Source organism: Astyanax mexicanus, chromosome 13, assembly GCF_023375975.1.
Source record: "Astyanax mexicanus isolate ESR-SI-001 chromosome 13, AstMex3_surface, whole genome shotgun sequence".
NCBI classification, from domain to species: domain Eukaryota; kingdom Metazoa; phylum Chordata; class Actinopteri; order Characiformes; family Acestrorhamphidae; genus Astyanax; species Astyanax mexicanus.
The window spans coordinates 45,357,106-45,371,922 of NC_064420.1; the positions used below are offsets into that span (position 1 = coordinate 45,357,106).

Below are 14,817 nucleotides of genomic sequence, written 5' to 3' on the forward strand. Positions count from 1 at the left end.
GCTGCTGTCTCCATGTGGGTCAGCCAGACGTGACTCTTTCTGTAGCAGTTTTCTCCAGTTTCTAAGAGTCAGTATCAGCGCATTTATGAGGAAAAAAACTTTTTACTGCAGTAAACAGCAGCAGCAGTAGCTGTGCATTAGACTGGAGCAGGACTGGGGGGGGGGGGGTGGTGATGGTAATGACGTGCTGGGTCCTGCATGTTCTATTAAAGCGGTTCTGTTGTGCCGGCTGCTGCTGCTGTGTGTGTGATGTGGGCGCCGAGCTATAATCAGATCTAATCTTCTGCAAGGTGTGGCAGATGCTCCACCAGAAGGAACCAGCAGGAAGGCCTGGATGCAGCTGACTATTTTATACATTAATCAAAAGTGAACAATCCAGAATATCTGCAGGTACGGAGAATCAAATTTAAGACTTTTTAAGACTTTTTAAAGGTCTCATTCCATCGTTTTTATTCATTTTAATATGTCTAGTTGTGGTCTGTAGTAAGAATGAATGTATTTCTATTTAGCCCTGCTTTAGTACATTGAATTAGTGGTCTCTGAAGAAAGACAGGATTTCGGCTCTTGCTCATGAATATTCATACATGCAAATATACCGCCTCGACTGGCTAACAGCACTGCAGCAGAGAATACCTACCTGCCTTCCCCCCACATTCCTCGGGCCGGGCTCCAGAAAATAGTCTGAGATGTAGGCATCTGGGGGGTGTTGTGCCGATTCTTTTCGTGAAGCAGAGTCGGATTCAGCAGGGAGTCGCGGCGGCACCTCGCGGTCCACTGTGTTAGTTGTAAGCGAGCTGCAGAATTATGTATGGGACTAGAATATGAGCACGAGGAGATAAAAGAGAAACAGGAGATACAGTGTGTGAGAACCTTTACCTGTGAGTAGCTCATACACCAGACCACGCAAATCTCTCCCTCTCTCTCTCTCTTTCTCTCTGTCTGTGTCTCTCTCTCTCTCTCTCTCTCTTGCACGTGAACTCCTCCGCATTTGACTTGCAGCACTGTGTGCAGCTGTTCTTAAAATCATTTGAATTAAATAATAGTTCTATGCTTCTATGTTAGTGTTAATTAACATAATTCTGATTATATTTCGCTCATTCAAACAGCCCGAAAACAGAGGGTTTATGGGTCGGTTCGGGTCGGGCTCACTGAATTAGTGGTCTCTAAAGAAAGACAGGATTTCGGCTCTTGCTCGTGAATATTCACACATGCAAATATACTGCCTCTGACTGGCTAACAGCACTGCAGCAGAGACAGCCTACCTGCCTTCTCCCTACAGTCAATTTTACAGCTCTAAAACTCAAAGGACAAAATGTTTTCAGAGATACAGCCTTAGTTACAAAAGATACGGCACTGAGTGCCCCCGAATGTCTGCTGGCTATTCATGTGTGCTGTCCAAAAAACTGATCTAGTTGGGGGGCTCTGGTGGGGTAGACGGGTGAGGGGTGTTACCAGGGTGGTTCACAATGAATGGATGGATTTTTGGTGCTTGAAATGTTTATTATAGGGGCAGTCAAGACCCAAGTGGAAATAAAACTGGGAAAACCAAAGACTACTACTCAATACTATTCTGTTTTAATTTTCATACATTGCATTTTACAATTTCCAAGTTTGGTAATCAAGTTATTAATAACTCCAAGGGGGGGGGGGGGGGGGGGGGGCACTATTTTTTAGTACTGTAGGAATGGGAAAACTGTAGCTTGAGGATTGTATAACCCCAGTTTTGACTAATCTGTCAAACATCTGACTAATCCTCACTAACACACTTGTAGATAAATGCAATCAAATCCTCACAGCAATGCTGTGTCCAAAATCTAGTAGAAAGTCTTCCATAAACAGTAGAGACAGTTACTCCAACAAAAGCAGGATAAACTATTTTTAATACCCTTGATTGCACAAAAAAAAAAAACACAAAAACACAGAACAATAAGGTGTCTCAATACTTTTGTCCATATATTGTATCAACAATAAAAAAACAACAAAAGAAACTTTTAACAGGACTGATTGTCTTTTGTATTTTTTTTGTTTTGTTTGGTGTACATTTACATATTATGACAGTAACTTTTTGGCAGATTGGCAATGGCGAGCAGTTCAGAGCTTCTAAAATGACAAGACATAGAGATGCACCAATATTAAGACATTCTTATACGACTCCACAGGGGTGGGACAATATATCGATATATCGCGATATATCATATAGTTTTAACTTGCGATACAATATCGATATGTGTTGTCTAATATAGATATATATATATATTTTTAAACATCCCTAAGACTAGCCCCCAATTTTTTTTATTTTATTTCCCATTTTCTCCCAATTTATCTAGGCCGATTGTCCCACTTTACTCTGAAATCCTGCTTTCTGAACCACCCCCCCCCCCCCTACACTACACCCCCCCCCCTACACTACAGAGGCAACATGTGCAATAAAAACTAATACAAATAACATACATGTACAATCATTGGTTTAGTGTGTTCAGGTCCAGGACATTGTCTGTCTCAGGTCATATTGGGGGATGAACAAGTACATCAGAATTATAGTATCAGTATCTGCAGACAATTCATGCATTCGGAACCGTACAGAAATACACTGACATGCCAAAGTTGTGAGGTGGTATCTTGTGAGGGAGGTTGAAGACTGGCCCAGCAGGCTCATGGCATGTAGGGGTGTAAGGATCTCTTGTTTTATATATATACATACAGCATTGGAAAATATAATTACTTAAAAATGACGAGTTTATTTGATTTTACCAAATTGAAAACCTCTGGAATATAATCAAGAGGAAGATGGATGATCACAAGCCATCAAACCAAACTGAACTGCTGGAATTTTTGCACCAGGAGTAAAGCAGCATAAAGTTATCCAAAAGCAGTGTGTAAGACTGGTGGAGGAGAACATGATGCCAAGATGCAGAAAAAACAGGTTTATTCCACCAAATATTGATTTCTGATCTCTAAAACTTTATGAATATGAACTTGTTTTCTTTGCATTATTTGATCTCTGTAAACAAAAAAAAAAACGTCTATAAATAAATGCTATAAATGACAATATTTTTATTTGAAATTTGGTAGAAGTGTTGTCCATAGTTTATAGAATAAAACAAAAATGTTCATTTTACTCAAACATTTAGCAAAATCAGAGAATCGGATTCAGAATCTGAAGTGGTCTTCTTAATTTTTTACAGAGCTGTATGTATGTATGTATATATATATATATATATATATATATATATATATATATATATATATATATATATATATATATATATATATATATGCCACAACACCAGGAGGGTGAAGACTAGCACATGCCTCCTCCGACACATGTGAGGTCAGACTCCGCCTCTTTTTGAACTGCTGTTTATGTAGCACTGCTGACTAGCATCACAGTACACTCGATGGAAAGTGCAGCGAATCGGTTCATCTCACAGACGCAGCCTTGTGCTGATCGACATCACCCTTTGGAGTGATGAGGGGGGGAGAGCAACATCTATCCACCCAGAGAGAGCAAGGTCAATTGTGCTCTCTCAGGGCTCGATCAGCACCTGATGGCAAGCTGCAAAACTGGGATTCAAACCAACAATCTCACGATGGAGGCCACAACAGCATTGCTGAGTAGCATCACAGCTCTAACACTCGGAGGAAAACGCAGCGACTCGGTTCTGATACATCAGCTCACAGACGCCTGTGCTGATCCACATCACCCTAGGAGTTTTAAAATAATAAAAAAAACACTGAATTTAAGGGTTTGATTAAGCATTTGTTAGCTTCCATACCAAAAGTCACGAGACAGGGCATGTCAGTGTAAATGCTGCAGTACTCTGTGATGGTGCTCCAACATTTTAGAAGTTTAAATTCTCGGATTGTTGCCCTCCTAAAAAACATAGTTTCATTATATCGGGTATGGTTTACAGCATGAATAAGAATCAGTGAAGGTACAGCATTGTGCAGTGTTCACAGTCAGGTGTCATTTAAAAGCGTTAATATTCATCAGTCTACTTTTTACCATTTAATCAATGCTATTACATTCATTCACATTTACATCTACATGTCTATATACCCTAAATCACCACTTCATTTCAGAAACGATAAGGCACAGTAGTCTCTTAATAAAACCCTGTCTGCAGCTGTGCAACAAGCACACAGCCTTAAGGCAAGCAGGCGGGGCACTCGAGCTCAAGCACTTATTGATTGGTCGATTGATTAAGGCTGATTGCATTTTATACATACTTACATATCATTGATGTCAGGCAAAACCCTTGTATACATGTACAGTATATGTCAAAAGTCATAGGATATATATGCAATAAGCAATATGTAGTAACTTCATGATCATGAGCTGTTACCTCAGGCTTGGGAGTTTTCGAGGTGTTATCTTGTGATAAGTGATGTTAAACACTGGCCAACATGCTCATGGCAAGGTGGAAATGAATTTAACATTCCTCACACAATACACAGTGTCACATGTTTACCAGAAATACGTTAAAGAAGGCTAATATTACCACCCACAGTGGACAGTGCAGCGCAGTGCAGTGCAGTGGGTAGTTAATGATGAAGATGGTGACCGGCGGTGTCTGGCTAGAATTGTCCATGCCATCAAAAAAGTGACTTTTGGAGACCCACCCCCCCAACACACACACACACACACACAAACACCCCCTGGCTCAGTCCAGTGTTCTTCAACTTCCATGAGATAATATGCCAAAAGTCACAGGATATGATAAATGGTTGTTCTCCTGTCCCGTGACTTTTAGCAGATTTTTATTTTTGTTGCGTTTTTCTTTTTGGCATATTTTTAAACAAACAGCTAAACAAATCCTTTACTTTGGCACCAAATTTCATGATAAATATACCAGTTAAATATTTCAAAATTACTTTTTACATTGACTTCCATTAAAACTTAAGACCTTTTTTTTTTGCTTTCCCTGTAAAATCCCCATTTTGAAGACACAAGGTTTTTGCACGACAGCGACGATAATCATCTATATATAATATTACTAGGGCTGGCCCGAATAGCGTATTTTGAGCTCCGGATATTCGGCACTGATTGGTAGTGAATATTCGAATATTCGTTTTTATAAAGATGGATTAAAAACGGATTAAATTATAATTGATATAAACTCAATATAAAATAGTTTGTTTGTTTAGAAATTATTTTATATTCTTAAACCATGTGAAATGATATTAGATTAGAGGAAATTCATTCAGACATCATTCTTGTAGGCTATTTTTTTTGTAACTGATTTAGACCCTAGTGTTCCCACATTACCCCCTACATTTAATTATATAAATCAGTTTCAAAGTGCCTGCAAGTTTTTATCATGTATAACATTACTTTTAATGCTATACATGACGCCAGTTCTCGGGCTCCCTATCTCTTTATAAAGGTTTTTTTTCCAGCCGCGTCCCAATTCACTAGCCAGGGCAGCAGTCTGCACAGATCTGATTGGCCGAGGAGAGTGTTTGAAGATTTTACACCACACGTGATTGGTCTGCAAGTTTCCGTAAAGACAAGAAAAGTTCTGACGCTTTAAATGAACTCTGTTAAAATGAAACCCTTTTCAGTAGTTTATCGGTTTGGGTCCGCACTGGACAATGTCTGGATCCAGACCCGGACCGCAGTCCGCATATATGTGATCCCTGGCCTCGACCATATACACGGTTTTATTTTATAAAACGCTCCTTGCTGCCCTGCAGAGAACAACAGCTTCAATGTTCAGTTTTACAGTGTTAAATATTTCAGGTCAAGAAAGACTTTCTTTATTTTATATATTTTTATAAAAACAAGTATTTATGTTAAGGGAAATCAAGAAAGAAATGGTCTTTTAATTTTATAAAAAAAAACCTTATTTTTTCAGGAAATAGTTCAACTTTAAATGTCTAGAGATACATTGTTGCTGTTAAAAATGCATTTTCCAATAAAGGGAGTATTGGCAAAACTGGTTATAATTTTTATGTTAAGGCGGCGGGAGGTGGTGTCTGCAGCTGCTGATAGTAACTAATAAAGTAACTTGTAAAATAACTTAGTTACTTTTAAAATCAAGTAATCCATAAAGTAACTAAGTTACTTTTTAAAGGAGTAATCAGTAATCAGTAATCGGATTACTTTTTCAAAGTAACTATACCATCACTGCATATTGGGCACACTGCCTTTATTTTGTCTAGACTCAATTTCAAATGCTTCCAAATAGCTGAGCTTCTCGGGATTTTGCCTCTCTTATACCGCCATTAACCTGAACGGAAGTGTGATGTTAGAGAGAGGTGGAGCTCAGGAAAGGAAAAAAAAACGAATATCCGCATACTAAAATTAAAAACCGAATACCTACTCAACCAGCGAATATCCGAATACCCGAATATTCGGGTCCAGCCCTAAAAACTGACACAAAACATTAAATAATAAACTAGTTACACCAGAAATGGTGTTGATTTTGACCAGTGTTTCAGTGCCACAGTCATGTGACCCTGGTTAAAAAGGCAGCAGGTACATAGAGTGAAGTAGCTTAGTGTGCACTTCAAGGCAAAACAAAGTACAGCATCTTGGTTTCAACATTAAAAACAAGAATAAAAACTAACTTAGCTTTTTAAAAAACAATAAAAGTTGACTCCCAAGGTCTGGTGATAAACCTCCAAGTCATCAAGTACACTCAAAAAAAATAAAAATAAAATAAAAAATAAAAAAAAAGGGGCGCATCCCGATTCTCTTCACTCGCTCCCTTTCCTTGTTCAATTCACTTTACTTCACTTGCAAGCACTAGCCTGAGTGCGAATCAAACAAAAGTTTCAATCCCATGAACTTCATCAAAGCTGGGTCTCAAAACAGGCCGGACGTGTCATTTAAGCCCCTCCCACGAGCTCTCAGACAGACCCCCAGGGCTGCGGCGGCGGACGGCGGCCAGCTTGTCCCGCGCCCGAGCCGCCCACTGAACGGGACGTCCCGCCTGAGGCTCGGTCAGACTGGAATAGCGAGAAGAGTCTTCCTCTGCCCCGCCCAGCCCCGCCCACGAGGGTAAGCTCAGCGACCCGGGCAGCGAGAGAGACAACGGAGAGGTAAGAGTAGAAGAGTCACTCTTTTTCCCCTCTCCCTCGCTCCGCCCCTCCCCCGGACCCTCCTCTCCGCTCAGCTGGGGTGGCTCCCAGCCCTCCATCTTGTCCAGCTTGCGGTTGGGCGTGATCTGTCTCATCGTCATGGTGATGCTGTCCCACAGGCAGTGGACGCGGTCCTTCTCCGAGTGCGGCTTACTCTTCTCCTCCTCCAGGATCTTCTTAGCTGACCTGAGTGAGACACGAGCAGCAAAAAGTGGCAGAGAGTTAATAATGTAAGAAGGGTTAAAATGAGTCAAATACTAAGTTTTTGTGAATTTTGAAAATGTGTATAAAAATTAAGCAGCCTATATTACCATATACAACCACAAACAACCCTATACTACCACCCTATACTCCCTATAGTACCCTGTTTAACCACAGAATACCCTATACTCTCACCCTATACTCCCTATACTGCCCTATATTACCCTATACGACCATAAAATACCCTATACTACCACCCTATACTCTTTATATTACCCTAAACAACCATAGACTACACTATACTCCCTATATTGCTCTATATTACCCTATCTAACCATAGAATACCCTATACTCTCACCCTATACTCCCTATAGTACCCTGTTTAACCAGAGAATACCCTATACTCCCTATACTGCCATATATTACCCTATACGACCATAACATATCCTATACTCTCACCCTATACAAACATAGGCTACCCTATACTACCACCCTATACTCCCTATATTACCCTAAACAACCATAGACTACCCTATACTCCCTATACTGCTCTATATTACCCTATGTAACCACAGAACACCCTATACTCTCACCCTATACTCTCTATACTTCCCTATATTACCCTATACGACCATAAAGTACCCTATACTCTCACCCTATACAACCATAGGCTACCCTATACTACCACTCTATACTCTCTATATTACCCTAAACAACCATAGGCTACACTTTACTCCCTATACTGCCCTATATTACCCTATACGCCCATAAAATACCCTAAACTCTCACCATGTACTCCCTATAGTACCCTGTTTAACCACAGAATACCCTATACTCTCACCCTATACTCCATATACTGCCCTATATTACCCTATACGACCATAAAATACCCTATACTACCACCCTATACAACCATAGGCTACCCTATACTACCACCCTATACTCTCTATATTACCCTATACAACCACAGACTACCCTATACTCCCTATACTGCTCTATATTACCCTATCTAACCATAGAATACCCTATACTCTCACCCTATACTCCATATACTGCCCTATACAACCATAGAATACCCTATCCTCTCAAGCTATACAACCATAGACTACCATATACTCCCACCCTATACTCCATATATTACCCTAAACAGCCATAGAATACCCTATACTACCACCATATACTCACTATGCTGCCCAATATTACCCTATACAACCTTAGACTACCATATACTCCCACCCTACACTCTATATATTACCCTAAACAGCCATAGAATACCTAGTACCACCCTATACTCCCTATATATTACCCTATACAACTATAGACTACACTACAATACCACCCCCTATACTTACTATACTGCCCTATATTACCCAATAGAACCACAAACCATACTACCACCCCAAACTCCTTTTTTACCCTATACAACCACATTTAGAATACCCTAAACTTTCTCAGACTACCCACCCACAGACTACTGCACTCATTTTTTGAGAATAAAAGCTATGTGAGAATTAATACACTTAATCAGATCAGACTGGAGTTTAAGCTTAAGAACATTTAACTTACAGAACCTGTAAAATTCCATCACCCTACAGAGAACCTTCTCTTATCCACACCGTATAGCCATTCCTAATCCACGAGCACCCTGTACTGCCCCGCCCTGCTTTCACAGAATTTCACCACCAGTATTCTTTTACCATATTCTTTTTATTATAGCGCCACCATTTGGAGTATTAGGGCAGTAACTTTAGTAAGTAAGTAAATCTGGACGGGATTCATTTTTCAGGGGGATATCTGTGAAAAATATTTCACATTTCTACTTACTCAGTGATAAAACTCTTGCATCCAAACTACAATTCATAAAACGGGAGGACCATTGAGTTTTTTAGGCTTTCTCGGTCACATGACATCAAGTTCAGTAGCTCCTCCATTTCCACTCGCTTTGTTTTTACATGGATCTCAGTGGAAACATGTGCCCAAAGTGTAATTACGGTGCACAGAAGTGGACAAATAGCTATTTTATTAAACGCGAGGTGATTAAACTCAGAGATGTGCATCCGGATGGGATTAAAATTACCGGAGGACCACGGAGTTCAGCAAAAAACAGTAGATAATTCAGCCTGTAATTTTCTCAGAGGACGTCTGAGAAAAACACGTACATGCTTGTTCCAGACGGAAATATAAAATCACAGAGGACCCCCCCTTCATAAAAGAGGAATTTACCCCAGAATCCCCTGAGACACTAATCCTGTCCGGATAGGGCTAAAAAAGGAAGTTTCTATAAAAATATTGTATTGCAATTGAACAACATACAATATATCGCAGTATCAATTCATCATATTTTTTCCCACCCCTAATTTTAACCTGATATGAACTAATACTATTCTAAAAATGACCCAAAAACAACTCATTACCCTCATCATAAAAGCAGCACCAGGCCTCCGCCGCTATTGTTCTACTGCTATATATATATGTGGCTCATTCTTATCCTGCAGTGGACAGTAATAAATCAGAGGTCAGTGAGCAGGAAGGTGATGTATGAAGCTGAAGGAGTTTCCACGGCTTGGTGAGGAAGGACAGGGTGTAAGACTCAGGGTGGGGTTTCCATTCGGAGTCAGTGACTCATATGATGGAGTGAGTTTAGACACCTTCGTTACTGATGGTATTTACAGATGTTTGAAAAAGTTCGGGCACCTTTGGCCAAATTATACATTCTTCAGGGAAGCACTGAAAATTTGGCTACCAAAAAAGTATATTTCTCACTATCTTCCTTGACGCTTTTTTTTTTATTTCTAATTGTTTCCCCATGTCCCCCAGTTTAGCTAGGCCAATTGTCCCACCTGTTTAACTGCTACTCATCTGTATATCCCCCACAACACAAGGAGGGTGAAGACTAGCACATGCCTCCTCCGATACATGTGAAGTCAGACTCCGCCTCTTTTTGAACTGCTGCTGATGCAGCATTACAGCAAGTTCGGAAGTTCGGAAAGTGCAGCGACTCGGTTCTGATACATCAGCTCACAGATGCAGTCTTGTGCTGATCGGCATCACCCTTTGGAGTGATGAGGGGAAAGAGCACCATCTACTGTACCCACCCAAAGAGAGCAAGGCCAATTGTGCTCTCTCTCTCAGACTCCGGCAGCTGATGGTAAGCTGCATGACTGGGATTCGAATCAACACTCTCCCATTTAAAGAGGTATTGTCTGGCCGTCCTGGACTCTGGACTCTAGCTCTCACTTTAAAGACTAAATTTCCCAGTATGCACCTGCGCTCTACTCTCCAGATCATGTGAGTGTTCCAATTGCCATTTCCTGTTTCCCCTTGTATAAATACCCCTCTGTTTCTGTTCCTCGTTGTAGAGTATTGAACTGATTTTCATAGTTTTTCTATGCAGCGTTTCTTTTGTAATTTGTATTCTTTTTTTGCCAACCAGTTTTTTTCCGTTTTGAACTTTTTTTTAGCTTAGCCCTTTTGCTCATTAGCTTCTCTTGGTGTAGGCCCTGTTTTTTTTTTTTTTACTATTCCTTTGCATTGCCCTTTTGCTCTGTTTTGGACTGAGCCTATGTGTGTCCTCTAACCTGCTGTATCTGGTATGTTGTTTATTGCTGCTCTAATAATCATGCTTGTCCCATGTTACTCTTATCTCAGGATAAACTGTTACAGGCTGGATGGGCAAATATATGCATATGTGTTGCTTTTTTAATACTGCAAATACTATAAATTCAAATCACAGGGCTTCTGCAGCTTAGCTTACGTACATGGACTACATGCTCTGGAAATTGAATGGTTTGGCTTTTAAATGCTTCTATAATGTTTATATATATACTCCTATAAACTTTTATTTATTTTGTGATTGATGGTAAATAACTTAATAATTATATCAACACTGCACTGAATATTTTTGATTTTATGGAATATGCTTTATGCTATTTGTAAATGTACCTCTTCTTTCTCCCTTCCTTGTTTTAGACTGTTTTAGAATTCTGCTCTTATGAAATATACTGGCAACACACACAGTGTGTGACCAGAACTGTGGGAGATGCCTGTTCGAGTTCTGCTTCCTATGATCCTTATCTTACTGCAGCTCTGCCAAGCTGTACCAGGCAACTACAACTCTGAGCAAAAATGCTGCTTCACTTTCTGCTTATCTTCACTTCTCCAAACTATTTCTAAAGCTTCACTGCATTCCCCACAATCGTACACGCTGCGCAAGGTGTGTCATAATGTTCGTTGCTATCTTACACCCTGCCAACAGTCTATTTTTACGCCTTGTGCCTGCACTGTTAAAATAGCATCAGAGTTTAGGAATATAAAACTACATTAAAGGGTGTGGTGGTCTGGAAGTGAGGTGTGTTCAAGTACATTTTTGGCATATTTCTATCTTGGCAGCAGGAAATACATGTGCGCCACTGACTGTTTAAAACCCTGACAGCAGTCAACAGTCAGCCGCCTAATAAACATCATTAAACACACACAAACGGACGGACTGCAGCATGTAAACTCGACTTTTAACTCAATAATAAACAGAATAAAGAATAAAATAAACTTGCTGCTCCTTTAAATGAGCTGCTGGAGTACCTTCACAGCGTTAACATGCAGATCAGTATCCTCTGCTGAGACGTACAAAAGCGCAGCGCTGTTAAGGTACGAACGTGCCAAAGTCAGAGCTCACCCGACTCTTAAAGGAAATGACTACTGGCACACTGATTTTTTTTTCACGTTATGTCCAAAACACACCCGTGATTAATGAAGAGATTCGGAAGGTGTACTTTACCCGTCGGTACGATGGATAAAGTGACACACCCTAAATCCAGCTGCATGATGTGCAATTGATTGGTGCACTAACGATTGCTAAAATATGGCCCCAATCTTAGACTATATTCTCCTTCCAATGGAAAATCTCCATTCAAAAAGCTGCTTAATCCAAGACTAGAGACCCTAGAGTTGGTTTGTTTTTGCTATTGTAACGATGGGAAAAGTACACCTTCCGCACCTCTTAACCCTTGTGTGGTGTTCATATTTTTGTTACTGGTTTACTATGTTATTTGTATTTGCAATTTTACATTAAAATGCTTTACACATGCTTGCTTCACCTAAATTGCAAGCAATATAAACAGCTTACATGGTTAATATTTGCCCTTTACCTTTCTTATGTTACATTTCTTTCAAAAAGTGCTACTCTTTTTTTATTAGTTTTTTTAATAAAATGTAAAAGAAAATGAATTAAACTCAAGATATGAGTAGAACATTTGTTTAGTTTCAAATTTACAAATGAAGCAATGTTTATTAGCCCTTGGCCAAACATACTGTATGTAATATAAATGTGTGGGGGGGGGGGTGTTTATCGAAAATGTGTTTTGATATATGTTTTTCACAAAAAATGAGCCAATGCTAGTTAGAAAAAATATTTTTTAGTATCATTTGATGAAAAATGAAAACGGGTCCCACAGACCCGAACACCACACAAGGGTTAATTAATCATAGGTGTATTTTGGGTGTGACGTGCATTAAACCATAAAATCAGTGTGTCACTTGCCATTTCCTTTAGGAGCCAGGTGCACTCTGACTTTGGCGAATTGCTATTTTAGCAGTGCAGCTACCTGGACGTGTTCAGAGCTTCTTAGCAGAGAAATCTGATAAATATTAGTTTATATACTGCTATACTGTTGTATACTGCGTGCTATAATCCAATCAGCATGTCACTTGCCATTACCTTTCAGAAGCCAGGTGCACTCTGACTTAGGCGAATTGCTATTTTAGCAGTGCAGCTACCTGGACGTGTTCAGAGCTTCTCAGCAGAGGAATTTGATAAATATTAGTTTATATACTGCTATGTTATGACATTTGGCATGGCCTTGTGTTAAAGAGTGTGTGTGTGTGTGTATCTCGATGTGCACCTCCATAGAATATGATGATACAATAAAGCTTTTAATAAGTGAGCTTTTAATGAGTTGGCTCTGTTAAACTTGCTCACCCTCTCCGGTGTGACAGAGTGACTCCGGTCAGCAGGAAGTGCTCGTCGTCCTGCGAGGGAAACAGCTTCTTGTCTCCTCTCTCTCTCTTTGATCTGACCTTCTTAATCTTGGAGTCCTGTGGAGAAATGAAAGGTTCAGTGGAGCGATCGCAGGTTCTCACGCTATCAGTACAGCACTGCACACTGAGAACAGACTGCAGTCCTCTATCTGTTTCTCTGCACACTCAGTTTCTCTTTATTAAATTCTATTTATAGGTTTATGTTTGAGTAAAATGAACATTGTTGTTTTATTCTATAAACTACAGACAACATTTCTCCCAAATTCCAAATAAACCTTGTCATTTAGAGCATTTATTTACAGAAAATGAGAAATGGCTGAAATAACAAAAAAGATGCAGAGCTTTCAGACCTCAAATAATGCAAAGAAAACAAGTTCATATTCATAAAGTTTTAAGAGTTCAGAAATTAATATTTGGTGATTTTTTTTTTTTTATTACAGTTTTTTTCATGCATCTTGGCATCATGTTCTCCTCCACCAGTCTTACACACTGCTTTTGAATAACTTTATTCAATTACTTCTGGTGCAGAAATTCAAGCAGTTCAGTTTGGTTTGATGGCTTGTGATCATCCATCTTCCTCTTTATCATATTCCAGAGGTTTTCAATTTCGTAAATTCAAGGTAAAACATCATCATTAAGTGGTTAAGCGGTGGTGATAAAGTGACCTGGTCTCGATCAAACCCAGCTATCAAACATACTTATTTTAAATTAAGCCAAACTGCTGATAAAGCGCAGTTTAATCTGATTTAATTAGCCAGATAATATACTGCTATGAACAAATGCTGTATTTGGGTAATGTCAGCATACCACCAAAAGGACCAACCACATCCAACAGGATTAACTGTGGACGCTGTAAGAGGATGCTGTCTAAAAGGGATGTTCGGGTGCTAACCCGGATTGCATCCAAAAAACATAAAACCACGGCTGATCAAATCACAGCAGAATTCAATGTGCACCTCAACTCTCCTGTTTCCACCAGAACTGTCCGTCACCACAATAAATTATTGTAGTCTAAAACAATGCTACGTCCTCACACTGTGTTAAAAACGAGTGTGCTGGTGCTGTTGCGGATGGAGAGGGGGCTGCACTTGGCCGGGTGTCACATTCCTTCAGACGCCCTCCTGCTTAAGTTTGTAAGCAGCTCTGGATTTAAAATACCAGGCCAGCTTTAGAGCTTATGGAGGCCAGAAAACCTTTAACACACTTTTTTCCTCACTTTACTGATTACAGTCTTATTTCTCCACAGCCCATCGTTCACTTTCCCCCCTCTAAAAAGTAGATTAAAGTATACTAAGCATTATTATGCTATAGTGCACTAAAGTGTTCTTGTAGCCACTTTATTATTAATCAGTATATTTAAAGAGTGATAAAATGGAACAACTTATTTTTTTGTACTTATTATACTTTAATTATAGTATACAAATAGTACAAAAAGTCTTACTTAAATTGTGCTAAGTGTACTTAACTGAACTAAAATGGAACTATTTTAAATATACT

General features: G+C 39.6%; 2 protein-coding genes across 3 annotated transcripts in view; one reads left to right on the forward strand and one right to left on the reverse strand.

Moving 5' to 3' along the window:
- The window catches only part of fbxo25 (F-box protein 25), a 61,549-nt gene that overhangs the window by 24,717 nt on the left and 22,015 nt on the right, over nucleotides 1-14,817 (forward strand). The gene's annotated exons all lie outside the window — the stretch shown is intronic.
- Nucleotides 6,669-14,817, reverse strand: part of si:ch211-225h24.2 (uncharacterized protein LOC564539 homolog) — a 29,960-nt gene continuing 21,811 nt past the window's right edge. Inside the window, exons 3-4 of the mRNA XM_022676824.2 lie at nucleotides 13,262-13,377; nucleotides 6,669-7,272 (exon numbers count right to left, since the gene is read on the reverse strand). Coding sequence (XP_022532545.2) covers nucleotides 6,831-7,272; nucleotides 13,262-13,377 — 558 coding nt within the window. The 3' untranslated portion in view covers nucleotides 6,669-6,830. The remainder of the gene's footprint in view (nucleotides 7,273-13,261; nucleotides 13,378-14,817) is intronic.